General features: G+C 51.2%; 1 protein-coding gene across 1 annotated transcript; it reads right to left on the reverse strand.

Annotated features, from left to right (window-relative positions):
• Positions 1-258: 258 nt before the first annotated feature.
• LOC138688234 (centrosome-associated protein CEP250-like) lies at positions 259-19,420 on the reverse strand. The gene is given in 22 exon segments (XM_069799410.1): positions 259-450; positions 2,702-2,752; positions 2,920-3,063; positions 3,461-3,616; positions 4,378-6,801; positions 7,551-7,750; positions 7,966-8,041; positions 8,553-8,722; positions 8,928-9,055; positions 11,299-11,492; positions 13,082-13,312; positions 13,506-13,652; positions 13,937-14,081; positions 14,968-15,048; positions 15,156-15,297; positions 15,300-15,376; positions 16,418-16,524; positions 17,264-17,429; positions 18,002-18,084; positions 18,148-18,216; positions 18,803-18,859; positions 19,238-19,420. Coding segments are annotated over 22 exon segments (5,223 nt in total).
• Positions 19,421-20,235: the final 815 nt, after the last annotated feature.

Below are 20,235 nucleotides of genomic sequence, written 5' to 3' on the forward strand. Positions count from 1 at the left end.
TTTAAACATCGCTGTCACTAGGCAATGCTTGCGAACGTAAACAGAACCAATGTACCCCCGTTGAAAAAGGGCAGTCCTGCAAAATCTCTTTTATTAAAACAAAAATTTTTTTAAATCCCTGTCGCTAGGAAATGCTTCCGAACGCAAACAGAACAGATGTACCCCCATTTCCCACAGCAAAACATAATACGTTTCCGGGAAGGGCACCAGACCGGAACGCCGTGATGCTGCAGCTGCTCCTCTACAGGAAAAGAAGGTTCAGAGAGGCTGACCCAGCTTCCGAGCCTCTGCTTCCAGAACAGCAGCTTTCGGCTCCCTGACCACAGCTGCTAAGGAGCGAGACAGCTCTTGGTGAAGGTCTGACAGCTCCTGGCTGGTCTTGGCACAGCGCTCGATATAGTCCTGCTTGTATTTTCGTTCTTGTGCCAGCTGCGTCTGCAGAAGGGACACCTGAAAGAGGCAAAAGGCCGAGCTCAGACAAGCCCACGCTCTTAGGACCATCCGTAGCTCCACAGATCCGGCCGTCAGGGAAGACGCACCCTCCAACTCCAGCCCTGACAAACATGTTGTCCTTGTGGAATGGGAACTAAGAGGTTGCCAGAGCCACCCTGAACTGAGCTCAGATTACCGGCAATTCCGAGTTTCTTTCTGGCATACCATTCACAAGGCACAACACCGAGACGTGACATGCATATTAAAGAGAGAGGTTTCTACAGGATTTTGTAACCCAACCCTTTTTTTCAAAGGAGAGATTTGGGCTGCTGCCACCTTAGTTCCACCTGCTTTCTCCTCAGCAGGAGGACTGCTGCTTACACAAGGTAGTGAAGAACCGTTCTGTTACGATCTACTTTAGAAACCCGACAGCTAGCACATGAAACGGGAGAAAACTCTCACTCTTCCTAACTTCAGAGCACAGCCCGGGGGGCAAAGGAGCCTTAAAGGACTGCTGAGGCCTTCAAAATCCTCAAACTCTTATTACTTCCTGGCAACAGCGGGTTGTGCCTGCTGGGCTTTTTGGTGGGAGAGACCCAGCTGCTCTCGCCTCCTGTCAGCATTGCAGGGCAGGGCAGCCACAGCAGCTCTGGCATGTTGCCCTCTGCCTGCTTTGGAGCGGAGGAGATGCCAGCACTGGGAGCAGCGCTCGGTGCTTTGCTGTTTCGGGGAGAACAGCTCAGGCCAGAGGTTCTCCTCTGTTTTCAAAGTGACATGTGCTTTGCCAAGGGCTCTGTCCCACGTGGGAATGCCATCCCCAACCTCGAGCTAGGAGTACGAAAATATTCTTTCTTGGCAAATGAACTCAAATAACAGAAGCAATTCCTAAAGGAGTTTTATGGCTTATGGAACCTGCTCCGTTCGAATTACGATACCAAGGTCTGCCAACGTAAAGCCAAACCAGACAAAAAGAGGGTCCCTAATCTGCTAAGCATCTCGAGCAGACTAGGTGGGAAACTCGGGCAGCCAGCTCCGGAAGGGGAACGCGAGGTGCCGAATTAGAAGCCGGTAGCGCGCACGGAAAGCAAGACGTCGGAGGGACTTCACAGCAGACGATACGCGTAGGCTAGGGAACACCACCCCTGAAGAGAGGGACAGCTCTGACCTTCTCTCTGAAATAATAAGGGCACCTTTCTGCAACGGGGCTTGGAAGCCTCCCACGCTTTGGTAGGTAACCCAGAGGTATGCGTGGGAGAAGTGGCCATCTGCTGCTAAGAGCATCTCCCAGGAAGGGGGAGATCACGTTCCAGTTCCGCTGTTTCCCAGACCCAGAGGAGTGCCCCAACTAGCCAGCTGAGGACGATTCTTTGAGCAGAGCACCTTCACTTTCCTGCCGAACTGCTGGAGCAGGTCCACAGTGCAGGCAGACACAACCGTCACAGGGGGAAGGGGGTTCAATCCGTTATCTGTAGCAACAGAACTTCAGGCGCTGAGGCTTCCTGGTGAAAACACCCTTAAGGTATAACTTGATGGCTTCAGCGGTACGCTCGGCTCACTTGCCAGAGCGGAGCACCGTGTACTTTACTCGCATAAATCTTACAGGCATTTTGCCCTGAACACCTGCGAAGATTCACCTCCTCAGGGAGACCAGGGCATACCAGACCCTTAAAAGCACGTGGAAGAGGAGCCTGGCGACTGCTGCTACTGCCAGTACCGCTGTCAAGGGATGGGATAGGGTTCAGGAGCTGGGACGTACATTCTTACGCTGATAAAACAAGCGTCCACGCTGCGCTTAGGTCTCCGACTCGGTCCAATACTGGGATCGTGATTAGCGCAGCATAGCAATAGGAGACTAACGGTTGCCCGAAGGCTGTAAGCTCTGGCGCTGCCTCAGATCCCTGGAGCTCTGATAGAGTGCAAGCTCTACCGTTAACGGAGTCAAGGGAAAATGGAAGCCGTCAACAAGATGAGTAAGACTCAAGGGGAACATCCTTAGAATCTTCTCCATATTCAGGCGAGTGCCAGTTCTCTGAATTTCCTCCAATCCCTCTCCCACCACGCCTGACCTCTAGGCAAGCCAGAGACTAGACCTAGGTGCATGATGTTGTTTGGCCATGGCCAACAGATGTGTCTGACTGACTGGGTATTTCCACTGCCTGGTGTACTCACTTCCCGACAGCCAAACAAAACTCGGGCTGTAGCATCGTGCAAAGCTGTGCCCCTCAGTACAGCCACGGCAGCTTTTGACGAGAGCTTTCCTACTCCTCACCTGGTTCTGCAACTCAGCTAATCGACGACTGCAGTGAGCGTGAGACTCCTCCTGCGAAGAAAATGCAAGGATTTCCTTTTGGTCTCCAGTTTGGCCAGGGCCATGGTCTACGTTCCACTTCTCTTAGGTCTATACTGGGGGGATGCTGCCACTGGGATTTGCCACTGTTCCTCTGTATGGCCAGACCCTCCTCCCACCAAGGAAGATTCTGTTCTCACCTGTCTAGAAGCAGCCATCTTGTGCTGGTCAGACAGCAAAAATCCGCACGCATCTGGCAGCGACCGACCACTGTGATATCTCTTCAGTCTCCTCCGTTCACGTTCCACCTGCACGTTGGTGATAGGAGAAAGGGTCACAGAAACCTGCCACCAAACAAGGAGCAAAAGGAGCTCTGGACATCATGGCAAGGAGATTTCTGCTCTGCTCAGAGGCTGTTAACTGCCCCAGAGAATGCTGCGGGCAAAAAGCACTCGAAGTAGGCTATGGAAGAGAAAGAGCAAGAGGAAACAGTTCCTGACACAAGAGTGTCAAACGTGCGTGTATGGGGACACTGGGGCAGGAAGGGTGGGACCGGAGCGAATGCGCATTTGTGAAGGCAACGGGGTGCCAGAAGAGAGAGAAAATACAAAAGCGTGCGTCCACAGGGGGAAGTGGGAGAGGGAAGGAAACAAGCAGAGGACTCCAAAGTGCTGTCTGTGGAAATGTGCTGTGATCCAGAGGACCGTGAGGCTTTGCAGAGGCAGTGAAAGCCTGTTTTACCTGCTCGAGAGTCCTCCTGAGCTCAGCATTGAGTTGCTTCAGCTCCGCCTTCTCCAGTTCCAGCCTTGCAACTGCTCGCTGCAGACATTCCAGCTGCTGTGACAGGAGTCTCTTCTCCGAGAGCCACGATAGCTGCTCCCCTTCTGCAATAGCCTGCTGGGTATACAGAGAGGAGTTTATGTGAGCTGGTGCCCCATAAAGGTTAGGAGGGACAGAATCGACAAGTCGGGGAGAGTGACCGGACTCGGGAATGGACAGTGCCAAGTCCCTTCTGCTCCTCCTGGTTGACGGGCCAAAACAACACACTCTCTTTCTTCCTAGGGGCCCTCCTCCCGATCGCCGTGGGGAAATCCACACAGATTTGCCTTCCGGCCTTTTGGACCGCAGCACAAGTACATCCTGAATGCGCAATGAAGCCCTTCACCTGATCAGGCAACGGTACGAATGCCGTTATTTTTAATACACTGGAAAAGCTGTACCTCCGAAATCGACATCTCTGAAAGCATCCTCTAAGCACCGTCAGCGTAGCTGCTGTGCAACCATCGTTACAAAATTCTGCTAAGGTCAGTCCCTTAGTTTGGTCAGCTGTGCCCCTTCCTTTCCGTGCCAAACCCCAACCACGACACGTTGGCTAAGCTTGCCTACACAGGAGAGAACCAGTTACCCATCCCCAACGTCTGGGCTTGGGGTAACTCTAACAGCAAGCTCCGTAGTTCTTTCAGTAGTTCGGGGGCTGACAGAAAACACTTCAGCAGGTGAATGCCTTGAGCTACGCAGACAGGCAAGCCTGCTGGCTACAACCGCAGTTTCTTTGGCCAAGCAGGTCATGTATTTATGGGACTATATATTCCCGTATCTTTATGGGCATCATCATTAGAATCCTTTATAGACTTTTTAGTTGACTGATGATCAGTCACACTGCCTACCTGATGATGAAACCGGTCCGTGTCCCTCTCCGAAACCATGCTCTGCAGGATGGCTATTTCTTCCCTCAGAGTCCCATTGGCCATTTCACTCTTGGTAAGGGCAAGAGTCAGTGCTTGTGCCTTCTCTTTCCATTTGACTTCTCTGCTCTCGGTCTGCTTCAAAATAGCAATCGTGCGCTCCAATTCTTCCCCATTGGCTTTCCGCTCATCCTCCAGTTGTTGCATTAGCTCCTTCTGTCTTTGCAAGGAACGGTCTCTCTCCTGGAGAACTCGCCGCTTCTCTGCTTCCTCTTCCTCCCATTTCTGGAGTTTCTGGATTTGTTTCTGCAGGGTCTCCCCGCCATCCTTCCATCGCAAAGCTGATGTTAATTGTTTCAAGAGCTCACTCTGCCTCCTAAGCTCTTGTTCTCTCTCTGTCAGAGTCTGCTCTAAGTACCCGACTCTGTCTCTGTGGTTCTCGATCTCCTCATCCTTCTTTGTCAGAGTCGGCTGAACATGCTGGAGATCTTCCCGAAGAGCTCTTACTTCCTCTTCTAACTCTTTTAGTTCACCTTCAGCCTTGGTCTCTTGCTCCTTCTCATGCAAGGCTTCTTCCAGGAGCTTCTCTTGCTCTCTGCCATGCCTAACCTCTTCATTCTTCTTGGTTAGCCTAGGCTGGAGATTCTGCAAGGTCTTCAGTTCTTCTTCTTGGCGCTGGAGTTTTTGCATGAGAGTTTCGTTGTCTTCATCTCTCTTCCTCACCGCTTGCTCAAGCAGATCCACTTGCTGCTGGCATGATGTTAGTGCTACTTTCGTGCTTTCTTCACGAAGCCGGAACATGTTCATTTGCTCTGTCTGCCTGAGGAACTCCAAATGGTTCTCCTTCAAGATTTGGCTCATTTTGTCTAGATCCTGCTCTAGACTCTTGGCCTGCTTGCCTTCTAACTCCTTCTGCTCTCGAAGCTCCTGGACGTGCTCTTGCAAAGACACTATCTCTTGATCTCTCGCTTCTAGAGAAGATTCAGCGTATTCTAGTTTTTGCTGTACGGCTTTGGTCTGCCTCGCTGCCTCCTCCTTTTGCTGTTGAAGCTTAGAGAGAGCTTCCTCCAGAACCTCTATCTTTTCCTCTCTTTCTTTCAGAGTCAGCTTTGTTGCTTGGAGGTTTGTTTGCTCAGCTTCACGCTTTTCCTCCTTTTCCTTCCACGCCTCACATTGCTTTCTAAGGGATAACATTTCTTGTTCTTTTTCCTTCAGTGCCACTTGAAGCTGCTGCAGAATTTCCTTCTGCTGTCCAGAGTCTTGCTCTTCTTTTTGGAAGGTCTCAATCAGTTCCTTCTGAGATTCAATCATTAAATCCTTTTCTTTCAGTATTGCTGTAGTGTACTCTAAGTCTCTGTGCAAGACATTCATCTGTTCTTCTGTTTTTTCCGCATAGCTCCTTGCCTGTTGCTTTTGGATGTCTAGGAGTCTGTCCTTTTCTTTTAAGGTTCCTAAGGTCTGCTCCAGTTGGTCACGGACAGTCCTTAACTGCATTTCCATGACTTCCTCAGCTTCCCGGATTTGCTGTTGTTGCGACTCAAGCTCTTGATCCTTTTCAGATAAAGAAAGGGTCATCTTTTCCAGTGTACCACGAAGCTCTTGCAGGTAGCCCTCTTGCTGTTCCTTGTACTGCTGCAAGAGTCGTAACTGATCCCTTTGAGAATCACACTCGCTCTCTCTGTCCTTAAGAACTGCCCTCAGGTGTCCAAGGCTCGCGTGCAGAGATTTCGCCTGTTCTCTCTCCATTTCCAGCGCTTGGATCTGCTGGGTCAGAGACAGAAGCTCCAAATTCTTCTCCTTCAAGTTTCCTTTCATATGATCAAGATCCACCTGCAGATTTCTCACTTGTGATGCACCGTCTCGTTCTAGAATCATTATTCTCCCCTCCTGGAATTGGATCTCCCGGTCTCTCTCCTCCAGCTCTTCGCTCATCTTGCTGACAGCAGTCCTCAGCATTTCTCGCTGCTTCTCCAGCTCCCGTATCTGTTCTTGCTGGGATTCAACCTCCTGTTTTTTCTCTGTTATGTCCTTGATAACCTCACTGAGAGTAGTTTCGTGCATTTCTTTCTGGTTCTCCAGCCTTCTCACCTGTTCCTGGTACAACTTCATTTCTCCCTCCCTCTCCGACAGGATGGCAGTCATACGAGTGAGACTCTCCTGCAAAGCTTTTCTCTGTGCTGCCTCTTTTTGGAGCATCTGGATTTTCTCCCGCTGCGTTTCCACTTCCTCGTTTTTGATTTTTAAGATAGACAATGTAGTCTGAAGTTCTTGTTCAAGGCAGCGATTCCTATCTGTTGCTGCATTTGCTCGGGTTTCGGAGGCTGTGACCGATTCCTGAAGAAGTTTCATCTCCCGTACCAGTTCTTCTTTAACGGCTCGCAGTCCGTCCCGTTCCTGCTGCAAAACAGTGACAAAGAGGTTCAATAATTCCACCCATGTATGTTTGCTTTTCGTACTAGATTTGAACTCCTGCTTCAGTGGCAGTCAGGGGCTGCCCCCTCCCTCCCTGCCTCTCGGGATGTTGTAAGACCTTTCCTGCGCCACCCTTTCGGTTGCGTCTTTCCCAGCTTACTCGGCCAGTCCCGTCTTCCTTTTTGCCCTTCTCCGAACCTCTTCCAGCTCGAGCGTGTTCTTTTGGGGAGGAGCTGCCAGAACTGCAGCCAGGATTTAAAGTCCAGACTAACCATGATTTAGGCAGTGGCACGATGATGTTCTCTCTGATAGGGAGGGAGGAAGGGAAGACAGAACAACCCCAACATGGGAGTTCCCGTTGTTGGGGTTGGGCGTTGGGGTTTTTTTTGGACCTCTACCGTGTAGAGTTTTCATGGTACCATCCTCTAGAACCCCACTGTGCCCTCTTGAAGGAGTAGCGGTCAGATCACAGACACAGTTACGGTGTTCATGTTCTCTTCAGGCTGCAACGCGCTTCCTGCCTTTCTCAAACCTACACTGTGGTAGCCTCTCGCATTCCAGGCCCTGTCCCTCACGGCACAAAGGTCTCATGGCTGCCAAGGCATCGCTCCTCTTTACAAAGGGGTATCGAAGAGACGCTTCCACCCAGACGGACAGTGTCCAGAGAAGCACTGCCAATAAGGAGCCCAGAAGAGTAAAAAAAACCACACAAATTCTCCTTTCACGGTCTCTACCTCTTGCTTGGCACTTTCCACTCTCGTCCGTTCCTCCTCTTGTTGAGCTTGCATGGCAGCAACTTTCTGCTTCATATCAAACAGCTTCTTCTCGTGCTCCCTTTCTGTCTCTGCCTTCTCCTTTTCCCACTGCTCCAGCATCTCCTGTAGCTCTGAATGGTGCCCTTCCCGCTCGCTTGCCTGATGAGGGGAGAAAAAGACTTCAGGAGGGAGTCCCAGCCAAGCTTCTCAAAAAAATGGGAAGCTTCATCCCTCCCACAAACCCCCACCTCGACAGCGCACAGTAGTGGCTTTGTGCCCTCCATAAATCATGTCCTATCAAGGAACTTAAAAGGAGGGTCAAGCTGGTGGAAGAAGAGGAGATGTTACCTTCCCCTCTCTGGCGGCTGCCTGTTTCCTAGCACCTCTCGCCTACGGGATTTCCCTCTAGTCTCAGAGTCTCTATTTTCAAAGCTCAACTCCATTCTCATCAAGGAGAAGATGCAGATGGACTGCAGGGTGAGAAAGAGGCCAGCACCCCGATGCCCTAGTCACAAGACGGGCCACGAACTCAAGTTCAAGCCCAGGAACGAGGGGCTGTTCCATCTGTTCTGTATGCTTTGAGCCCAAAGATAACACCTCTGTCAACCGTGAAAGGACAGAAAGAAAGGAACAAAGTTCCCACGACTGCAGTTGGCAGGAAAGTTAGGAGTCTACTTCATGGTAGACAGGAGTCTGGTAAGATCCTACCCCTTTACTGCCATGCCTTGGGTGGGGACCACCCAACCTTCTGCTCAACTCGTCTTAGGCCCACACGGAATCCGTGGCTTGCATTTACTGTCCCGGCATAGTCCTGTAGGTCTTCACGTGCTTTCAAGTGCGAGCTCTTGGCTCTGCTGCCTGGCCTAGCAACGCGTGGCCTATGACAGACGCTTGCTGCCATTTCACACGCTCAGGCTATTATTCTTCTAAAGCCAGCCCACAAAGCTTGCCTCAAGACTTCAGAAGCATATTGTTTCCTACCAGCTCTTGCAGGAGCTTGTTTATTTCCACTTCGTGATCCGTTTCCCGAAGTTTGAGGGTATCGTTATACTGCTCTTCTGCCCGCAAGAGCTGTTGCGCCATGTTTTCCCGTTCCTGCTTCATGAGAGATCTCTCTGCTTCCAGCTCACATTGAAGGCACTTCGCTTCCCCTGCAAACGTGACAAATGGCAAGATTCAGGGCCTACACAAACAGCGGTTCTGACTTCACTAACCGTAAGCCATTTGAATTTCAGTGTAGGAGGGATCTGTCCCCAGCTCCTTCACTCCTTAGAAGCACTGCAGACGGAGAGCTATTTTTATACCATCCTCCCTAGGCAGGGGGGTCACCAGAAACAAAGCACATGAGGCTCTCACCTTGTATCACCTCCTTGGCCTGCCTGACTGTCTGAAGTTGGATTTCAAGCTGACTCCTGGCGATCTCCAGCTGACATAAGCGCTGCTGAGCCTCAAGCAGGCTGGATTCCAGGGTCTCCCTCCCGGCCCTACAAGAGGCCAATACGGAGAGAAATGAGTTTCTTGCTCCTGACGCCCACAGGGAGTTAGTCCAGTAGGAGCTGGTTCAAGATCCCTACCCCTCAGTTCGGAAAATGGGTTGCATGGAAACTGGTATACAGAAGGCATATTTCTGCCATTTAAAAGAGCAATGCAGGCCCCTCCGAGGGAATGCCCAGGCTTTACTTATGACCTAGCGTAACACAGAAAGCCCAGCCGAGTTTGATCTCCATCGCCAAATCTTAAATTGCTATTGTCTGATCTATGACGCACGGGTAGCTGTGCTCACAAAGTCTGTGCCAGCAAGCAAAAGCCCAGCCTCTGCTCACAGCCCTTTGCTCATCGTCACTTCCAGGTTGCTCTGCAGGGGCGCAGAGTAAGAGCATCTCCCTGGCTGACTCGTGACTTTTTGATGCTGTTCGTAGTGTACGTACAGGGAGGTGATCTTCCAGACTCCCTATATTTCAAAGGGACTAAAGCAATACATCAGATGATACAGTAAAAGCTCATGCTTGTAAGCAGCATTTGTAAGAAATCTGAACTAGATTTTACCTGAACAAGGACTACCTGAAAGGAGAGACAGGTAGCCTTCAGTTTAAACTCTTGGAAGTTCGCGAGAAAAACTTGCTACTTTTCTCTAAGCGTTGCTAACTAAGCAGGCAGTAGCCCAAATGGCTTGCCGCTCTTTAAAATGGAAGTTGTAGTACTGCGGAGGCAAATTGTTACATCCATAGACTTCAACCAGCTGCTGCGTATGACACACAGGACTCTGCAACCAGGAGCTGAAGTTGCCTCCCTGATCTAACACGGCGTCCTGTGTGCCAGGTTCCTACCATACACAGCACTGCCTCACTAGAACAGGCGTGCAACCAGGATAACATCCTTCAGGGTAAAGGGGCACCCGAGTGGTACAACACTAAGACCCACAACAGTAGGATTTCACTGCTTTGATGGACGATGGAGGATGTATCTTCAAGAAGGAGAACAAGCACATATTTCTGACTACGCCAATGTCTGGCAGTCCAAAGTAAATATGCTCCATTTTAAGGATAAATCAAAGTCAGTCTCTAAAACAGAACAGAGAAGATAAGAGTCCAAAACTGTGACGACAACAACAGGCTCTTGAGAACAACATCTGGCAAGAATAGTTGCTGCAGCCCAATAATTGACAGAACATAATTCAGCTGGATCAACTAAGAGGAGCTGGAGCTCAGAAGCAGCAGCAGCTCTCAAGAAACAGACTGAGTCTAAATGGTGTTTATCAGCCTTGCTAACAACATACTCTGGAGTGGTAAGGCGTCAAAGTCAAGAAGCGTGACAAACAATCTCGCATTTGTACAGCTCTGCAAGGTCAGGAGTCTTCTAAAAAAGACCTGAGAGGAGGACAAACATCTCCATACGTTGGGTAGTTTGGGGTTGGTTTTTTTTTTTAAAAGCAGAACTTGTCACACGTGATCTTAGAAACCTGATCCAGCAGAAGGACAAAATCTTGTTCCTGCCCTGCATAAACTCCTCCATGATGTCTATCTCAAAACAGCACGTGGTAGGGAGTACCGGACCCACACATCAATGATGGGCAACAATTCCCGCAGACTGGCGAGCATTCAAAAGAGGCTTCCCTGCTGCTGGTGTAACCAACTCTAGGTCCTGCACCACAGGTAACAAGAGTTAGACTAGAAACAGTAGGCCCTCAAGATTTTCAGCACGAGCCTCTAGCTTCACCCTAAATGGCAGTGTCCTACTCGCAATGTCCGTACGTAATAGACTTGAATTCTGAAGATCCCCTGTCAAACTACTTGATAAGGAACGATCCAAGTTCAAACGCGCAGAACGAGAAACCGAAACCAGAGAGAAGCTTTGGGTTTCAGTAAACATCTGCATGGTTTAATTACTACTCAATGCAGAGCCAAGGTACCAGATACTGAGGAATTACGCTGGCTTGCTTTGGACTTCACACAGGAACGTGCAAGGGGGCATAAACATGAGCCCCAGGCTCAGGAGAGCTTTGTTAGCTTTAGCTGTCAGAAAAATAACATTCAAACCATGCTGTACTGGTTTGGGTTTTTGGTTTGGTGTTTTTTTTTTTTCTCGAGATTCCTCCATTTTCTGTCCATGGAAGGTGAAAATAGCTGAAAAGCATACAGGATGCAATGAACCCTCGTGTCATGATTATCACCTCTATAATTACAGACATTAAATAATCTCCTGCCTAGGGTCTCCCCCCTGCCTTTACCTGGCCTCTGCCAGCTGCTCTGCAAGGCCTCGTCTGTCCCGCTCCGTGGCTGCCAGTCGCACCTCTAAGGCAGCCTTCTCGTGCGCCAGCAATTCCTTCTCTTTGGATACGTTGGCCAGTGCTTGTCCTTGGCGAGAGGACTCCTGCCGCAACTGCTCCAGACCACTGCTAGCTGACTCTTGCTGGCGGTGAACCTGAAAGCGGGACAAAATACAGTTAGAGTCCCTTCTCTGGAGTTCTGTGCAGAGCCAGCCAGCGCCACTTCTGAATCAGCTAGAGGAGAAAGAGCTCCGGTACTCTGGCCTGAAAGTTTAAGAGCATCTGCTTCGTGCCGCCCTAACACCCTGGGCTGCCAAAAGGCACTAGGGCTGTTAACCTGAAAGCGATGTGTAAGGCCCTGCTGGGTTGCCTGGGACCAGACGGCCCCTTCAGGACAAACGTACACACCCAGACCACATCTTTTCACGCAAAAATACCACATCTTCCACAACTGCCACCTTGCAAACTAAAATTCTATCAGAATCTATTCCAGTGCTGGGAATTTTCAGGAACCGTTGAGCAAGAGCAACTTTGCTTGCCGAACAAAGTGGAAATACACATGGTTTCTCCTTCTAGAAGAAGAAAAACCAACATCAAAGCGTCACCTTGTCGCAGAACACCACCACACACCTACTTCAGTGTGTACGGCAGTTGGATGCAATGAGGTGATCCTTGGCAGGGAAACAGCCCTTGTGGTGAGCAGTGTCATTTAGTGATTTACGGAAGTCCGGCTGGTGTGGCCAAAGAGATGGTAGACTCTACTTGGACAGTAGTTCGTGTCAACAATACTGTCTACTTGTCTTACACAAACAAGTTGCCCAATAGACCTTGCTGGCATTCAAGCCTGAAGACTAACCGTGATTTTTCAGCTTGCTTCTGCAGTGATGCCAATACACCTCTGATGGGTATTTGCCAAACAGACCACGTACTCCAAAACTAAGACTGTCTAACAGGGAACAGACCTTCAGAAACAAACAATTCTCCTCTCAAAGTTACCCCATAAGACCTAAGATTGTACATTATGAAACCGACACTGAAATGATGGCAAACTCCCTAGTCTCCTCCAGCGATGCAATTCTCCCAAGCTCTTTTTCCACTCTACCAAAACCAGTTAGTCCAGAGTAAACAGTCTTCTGTGACCACCTCTTTCTCAGCTTCTCCCTCAAAGCCTAACGAGGATCTAGCAATTCAAAGCAGCATGTAGGTCGTAAAATACAGTTTCAACAATTTCAGGGTGCCATTCCCGTTCTTAGCAGTACAAGACAGCAGACACTGACTCGCCGCTTTGTCCCGCCCTCTAGGCCCCAACAAGCCGAGCCTGGAAAGTTGCAGACTTCACAACAAAAAGCATAAATAGAAACATGCAGCCCCGGGGGTTTTTGGCCTCAGAAAATGGGTGAAGAGCTACCCTGTTTGCTTCTTTCGACGCATGTGAGAGTAGTAGCCTCACGCAGATTCGTGGGCAAGGCAAATCACCTCTCTGCAGCTTATCAAAAGCCAAAAAAGAGGCCAACACAGACAGGTGGATTAAAGGAATCTGTAGAAGCAGAGGACGACCCAGAGAATTGCACAACAGCTCTGCAAGCCATCAACACGCTTCCAGAAGGAAGTAAACAACGCCGCCTGACCCCCAGCGCTACCAAGTGTCTCCTTGACAAAAAACACTGCAGAATCCAACAGATACAGCTTCACTGAGCCAAGCAGCCAAAAGCCCACCCAGAAAGCACCAGGTTTTTGGTCTCACCTCAATGAGTTTCTCTTGGGTTTCTGCCTTCTCCTCTGCCAGCATCCTCAGCTCTGCCTGCAGCCCCTCCTGTTGCTCCTCTGCTTTCTTCAGCAGCTGCTCCAGGTGGGCTTTCTCTGCGCTCAGCGCCTCATTTGTTCTTTCACACAAGTTCAGCTTCTCCTGGCCAGAGATCTTTGCTCTCTCCATCTCGTCCACTTTGCCTGACAGAACGTCATGCTCTTGCTCCAGCTACAATCGCAGAAGCACAGAGGAAATAAAATAACAGTAAGATTTACTCTGTAGGAGCTTTGGCTTGGACAGAGAAAAGAGCAACGTTTCCATATTCAGACAGTCATACTGTCCGAAGGCAAGAAGCCTGAGAAGCAGCAGCAGCAGCAGCTGGAGACAAACACCTGGCAAGATCTTTGACAACTCTGCTCACCTGCAACACAAGTTTGTTCAGCTGCACCTTATCCAACGCAAGAGCTTCATTGATACTGCTCACGTTCGCTGCTGCAACGTGTAGATCGGCTATTTCAGCAGTCAGCTTATTCTGAGCCCCTGTCAACTCTGCTACTGACTGCTCTGCCTGAAGAGACAAAAGAACAACATGACAACAAAGACAGGAAAATCCCTGACCTCAAGCAGCAACTCCAGATCCCCTGTTGTGTCTCTGACACACTCCCAGTTCAGCGTTCCCAACAAGCACGTGGGCACTAACGACACCGCAGAGCCTCTGTGGTCCGATCGCCATTTTCCAAGAAGGACAACAACATTGTCCCTGTCTTCTACTGCCAGAAACAGCATCTGTGGTGGTCTTGCTATCACAACTGCCTCTCCCACAAGTGCTGCCTCGGAATAAGGTGACCATACCTTTTCCAGTGCCACGGTAAGCTCGTGTTTCTCTTGCTTCAGCAGATCCCTCTGAAGGTGCGATTCCTCCAGCATCTCTCTTGCGACTACCAACTCGCTCTGCAATAATGAGTGTTCTCCTTCAAGTGCAGCTAAGTCCTTCAGTCTATCAGAAGGGGAAAGACAAACAAGTTTTTTAACGTAAAAAACATTCTCATTTCCAAAACCACGAGTATAGAATCATAGAATCATTTAGGTTGGAAAAGACCTTTGAGATCATCGAGTCCAACCGTAAACCTAACGCTGCCAAGTCCACCACTAAACCGCGTCCCTAAGCACCACACTCTACACGTCTTCGCAATACCTCCAGGGATGGTGGCTCAACCACTTCCCCGGGCAGCCTGTCCCAATGCTTGACAACCCTTTCGGTGAAGAAATTTTTCCTAATATCCAATCTAAGCCTCCCCTGGCACAACTTGAGGCCGTTTCCTCTCGTCCTATCACTTGTTACTCGGGAAGAGAGACCGACACCCACCTCGCTACAACCGCCTTTCAGGTAGCTAACAGCTTCCCGCCTGTTAGTTCTCCCTCTCCTCTTTCGTACGTTGGACACAAGACTTTCCAAAGTTCTTCTTTGGGTAAGACAGACTTTTAAAAAGTCCACCTTAATAGTCCCACAATTACTTTTGCCTTCAGCAGTGAACTGATGAAAGAGCTGGCAATCTATCTGGGGAGATGTGTACGAATTTCCCAAACTAATAATCACAGGATCACAGGATGATTCAGGTTAGTATGTGTGATGTTGCAAAATGGCACTCCTTGCCCCAAAGGCCTTCTGCGCTCAGTCTAGCGTGGAAACGGCAGTACGGAGGGGCTACATTGCATATGATGGTCCTGTGCAAATTCCTCCCAACTCCTTTAGCACAGCCCTGGGTAGCAAAAGGGCTGTACAAGAGACACAGCTCTCTTTACGCTGGTCTCCATTTCTCACCAAGAATCAGTTAACAGCAAAAACACTGTAATACGCCATCTCTTTTCCAGTCCTGCCTTACTCACAAGAGCTTCTGTCTGTCAGACGGTTTTTTCTGTCCGTTCTGTTGAAGGCAATAGTTTGACTAGGGACAGGAACAAGGCTGTGCAGAATGGGTGCGTTTTAAACGTGAACACAGCCCATCCTATGAATCCAACGAGCACCCACAGAAGATAACGCTGCTAACAGCAAAGTTTAAAACACATTCACCTGTCCTGAAGCTCCTTCTTCTCCGGGTCCCCTTCGACTTGTAAGTGCATCACCTCCCAAGTCTTCCGGCTTATTTCCTCTTCCGCTTGCTGCTGTGCCTGATCCTCGAGGACAGGTCTACCCAGCGTAACGGGTTCCCAGGGCCACAGTTTAGGCGGGAGCAGTTTACAAGTATAGATCCAGAAAGCCTCATTTGCTCTGCCTTCAGCTCTGACAAATCTCTGAAAAAGAATCAAGAAAGAGGTAATGTTCACACCACCACCTTTATCAGCTGACTCGCTTCCGAAGCACGTAATTGCGCAACAGTAAAAGCCGGCAGGAAAGACGACATCTTCGCTGGGGACGAATCATTCCTCTGACACTTTGGGATCAGGACACATCTTGACCCTTGGGCAATGGGTCTATTTGACGGTTGAGGAATGAATCTGTTTTCTCCCCAGAGATAAGAGGAAATGTATGGAACAGCCAGAAGGCTTCGAGAATTAACTAGCGGGTCAGGCGTACTCTACGCATTAAGGAAAGCTTATCACCAAATAAGGTAAATGGCTGACGGTAACCCAGAGTTTGAAATTGCATGCTGACACCAGAAGAATTTACTGTTAGGCTACGCTATTCTTCTCTGCACAGAAGGCACCTGTGAGAAAGGAACCTCAGAGAGCCCAAGAACAAGAAAACAATCATAAAAGGGAGGGATCAAACTAAGCAACATCAACTGGAGAAATGTAATAGCAGGGTAGAGAAGCTATTCTTTCTCTCAACAGTGTTGGTACAGGAATAAGCGGATGCAAACTGACCACGATAAACGTAAGCTGGAAATGAGAAGGAAAAAATAAATATATACATATTCACGAATGATCTTTCCATCAGGAGCAGTGGGAAAGGAAAGCCAGTGAGATTTAAGGCAAACTCTATAAAAGGGGACCGCTCCACATGCTGCATGCATAGCTTTGGTGAGTCTCTCCCAACTCGTCCACATATGCCTGTGTCTGTGTTAATATGCCCAAACATCACCATAGCCAAGTTCACCTGTTCAGGGCCCCTGCATTGCTTATAGCCTGAGCCCCTCAGCTTTACCTGAAAACCAGCATCAAACAAAATGATTCTGAATATAGCCTAAGGCATGCTTAAGGCCATCGCTTCAGACTGCCAAAGGAGAAATGGTATCTTTAGCCGCAGCTAGCGTAACATCAAGGCTCAAAAAGCAGCTGTGAAGGGAAGCTGTGTTTTTTCTGCAACGAGATCTAGCCTTCACTTCTACTCACCGGTCAGTGGCAGTCTTCATTTCCAGGAAATGACAGCGGAAGGTTACCACCTGACGCCACAGGCTGAGTAGACGGCTGCGTTCACCCCTTAGGTAGCTGTCATAAAGCTAAACAGGCAAAGACAAAAAGAAATGCCAATTCAGCCTTCGCTGTCACTGTACAAGCCTTTCAGAGAGGGGAGGGTACACAACCGTCATCACCGGGTCTCCTTTAAGAACTATTCCAATCGGGGGGGGGGGGCATCAAGGACTGAAGAGCCACCACAGAGGCATCCTCAGTAGACCTGCCACCTGACTGCAAAGAAGGGAACATCCACACTTCCCCTGCAGGCGCGGGTATCAACAAAGCAAACTGATCGCGATTCATCATCTCGCCTTGCAGAGGTGTCTAACAGGCTCGGTGGAGGAAGACAAAAACAAGCCCCTCCGAGACCAGTGTCAGATTTGCTTGCAACAGCCTATTGGTAAGGGAGGCCTGTGCTGTTCTTCTGTTGGCTACCCTGAATCCGAAAACACACTGACCTCTCTTCGGTCTCCACTGCTGCAGACAGAGATTTAGGAACTATTAAAAAACAGACGAGCGTTCATGGGTCACTGCCCTACAGTGCCCAGCAACAGCAAGCATTTGCCTTTGAGAACGAGCAGTACGGTCACAGCACGCGGGCATCTCCCATCACCACAATTTGCTGACACTCCTCCATCTCACACCCCTGTCTTCTGCTCATAAACACCAAGACAGCCTCAACGGTGCCACGACTTTCACACAGCAAGCTCTCCAGGCCAGAAATAAAACCCATTCTCATTCCACCCCGGCATCGCGTCTGACATTCCCGTCGCCCATCCTTACCTCACGTTCACCGCGCCACTCGCTCTCCTTCAATTCCAGCTCCTCCCGGGCCCTCATCCAATCCACCGTCAGTTTTCCAACATCTTCTTTAAGGGCTGAATTAACCTCATTCGCTTCCTCGAGGTGTTCCTGCAGGAGAGTGTTCACTTCTGCCAGATTCTCACACCTTGGAAAGGGAGAAACAGCAATGAGGTCACTGAACAACTGCTATCCACAAGCAGCGCCTCCGTGATTTCCCAACTCCCTCAACACTGACTTTGTTGTCAAACCGAGAGGCAGTAAAAGTGCTTTCTAGGATTAACTAAGATCTCTCTGTGATGGCATACTCATTTGCTTCTCCTTGCTTTAAGCCTTCTACTTCCACCTACAATTTCGGTTTCCCCTTCTACTTTGATGATGCCCACAGTTCACGTCTTGCCTCCCCTTCGTGCTGTCTGATCACTGGACGCATCACCTTTCTCTAGCACTCTCCTGACCCGCTCACCTACTGAACCACAGAATAATTTAGGCTGGAAAGGGACCTTTGGAAGTCACCCGGAATAACCCCCCGCTCAAAACAGAGCCATTCAGCACACAACACTATTACTGCACCACAGAAAACAGACTGTGGACCTCTCTCCTTTCAAAGCAGCTTGCCCAACTGCTCCCCTTGGGGAGACCAGGGAGCACTGACAGGTTTTCCCTCACTTCCACGAGCATCCAGGATACCAGGTATGAGGGAACGCTTCTTCCTTGTACCTTTGCTGCTCCTCTTCCACCTGAAGCAGTGCTTTCTCCAGGCTCTGGTCTTCTGTGGCTTCCCACCTGCCTGGAAGGGGTCCCTTCAGAAGAAAGGAAAAGTTTAGTCAAATTCTTGTCTTCCCTTCACTGCTGTGAGCATCCACCGCTTTCCGCTCCATTCGCTTGGGTAGCTCAGGAGCTCGTGGCTTCTTCCAGGCGTAACAGTGTCGTGACTATGGAGAGCAAGGGAGGGGAAGGGTGGTGCTCAATGCGAGTAGCTCTCCTCAGTCCCCCACTGTGGCACTCTCGCAGCTAGGTCTCCTTAGCTCACAACCGTGAGCGCTCACTTCGACTTGAAGCCTGGGAATGCTCTCCTACTCTCCTACCCTTTGTTCTTCCTAGGTTTACTTTAGCCGTGAAGCAGAAAGAAAAGCACATAGCCGTATGTTGAACGCCAGCATTCTTGCCTTCCAAAATGCCACGTTTCAACCCGTTCTTTTTCAGAGGCGGCCATATAACCTAACAGGCAGTGTAGCCCTCTCCTGAGCCCTAGGACAAAATGTTACGCCAGCAATAAAGCACCCTTTCTCAAAACTAAAATCCCCCTTCACAGGGTTTCCTGCACCCGCATTTCTGGGACCACTGGCTCCTCTAAGAATGGCAACTGGACAAAACACTCGCAGGCAAACTTACAGCGCTTCTTTAAACCCTCAGGCAGCAAAATCTTGCTTCCCTCTGCCATTGCTTTGGGGAGCTTGCTTTGGCCCGCCTTAACAAACGCCACCTACACGGTCTTTAGTTGGCAACCTGCACACTCACCCCTCCTGCTGCCAGCTGCTGCTCCAACTCTCGACACCGAGTCCGGTACTGCAGTACCTGGACGGAGACATAGAATGAAGATGAGCGAATGCAGCTTGTAACAGGCTCGGCTCCTCCTGCATTAGCTTTTCTCCAAGTCTTTACAGCCCAAGCACAGTACGTTTCACAGCGCTGCCGATGTGCCGATGCCGCCAACAAGAAGTCGTTACGATACAGGGAAGCTTCACTTTATCTCGTACGGAAGAAACTGAGACGGGGCTTCTTTTACGCGTACTGCCACCTGCTCATCCTAAGAGCTGCCTGCCTCGGCCCGGGGCCGCCCCAAACCACCCCCGCCGGCTCGGCTCCTGCCTCTGGGACGGCCCCCTGCTAACGTGGCCCAACAAAGGCGCCTGCGAGCCGGGCATCTTTATTTCAGCACGGACAAGCCCTCACGAGAGGCTCGGCAGGGTGACAGCGGCAGGGCCAGGCGCCCAGCGGGCCGGGCCGGGCCGGGCGGAGGAGGGCGGCTCCCGGGGCCTCCCCCGAGCTGCGGGCTCGGCGCCGTCCCGCCCGCGGCAGCGCCGGGGAACGCCCCGGGGAGGGCCCCGCTGGGGCCGCGCCTTCGCCCCCCGACATCGCCGCCGCCGCCGCCGAGGCCCCTCTCAGCGCTGCGCGGGCGGCCCGGGCACCCCGGCCCCGCCACCGCGGCCCGTCCCCGGGCAGCTCCCCGCCGGGCCGGCGCCCCCGCTCCTCACCTTCGCCTGCAGCTTCCGCACCAGCACCGCTTGCCGGTGCTGCGCCTCCTCCGAGCTCTGCAGCCGGCGCCGCACGGAGGCCTGGCTCCGCGCCGCCATGCCCCCGCTCTCCAGCCGGGCTCCGCCGCCTGACGGGCCCCGCGGCGGGGGCTGCTCCGCGGCCTGCCCCGGCGGACCGCGCTCAGGCGCCTGCCGCGGCGGGCGCAGCGGCTCACCCTGCCGGCCGGGCGCGACCGGGCGCCGGGCGGGAGAGCCGGGCTCGCTCGGGGCCGCTCTGTGGCAGCGCTTCCCTTCTCGCTTCTCCCTTCTCGCTCCTCGCTGAGGGTGCGGCGTTGGGCTGCGGTGCTGCCGCGGGGGAGAGGCCGCCCCGGCAGCCGTTCGCTCCAGCGCGTTCCGCTCAGAGACCGTTAAGGGCCCCGCAGAACGCTGGGGGCAAAAAGCGCCCCCGGTGCAGGCTGGGAGAGAAGGAGCGCGAGGAAAGCCCAGAGGGTCGGATGGCGGGGGCTGGGGCCACTGGGGCAAGAAGGGTGGGACCGCAGGGACCGTGGAAAAGGTCCATCGCCCAGGGAAGCCAGCTGAAGAGCTGGAACTCGCTACGAAAAGCTCCAACTTCAGCCCCTGGAGCCGGAGTTCCCATCTAGTACGAAACCCAAGCCATACATAGGTGGAATGACTGAAGCTTTCGCTCCCTGTTGT

This window comes from Haliaeetus albicilla, chromosome 2 (genome assembly GCF_947461875.1).
Source record: "Haliaeetus albicilla chromosome 2, bHalAlb1.1, whole genome shotgun sequence".
NCBI lineage: Eukaryota > Metazoa > Chordata > Aves > Accipitriformes > Accipitridae > Haliaeetus > Haliaeetus albicilla.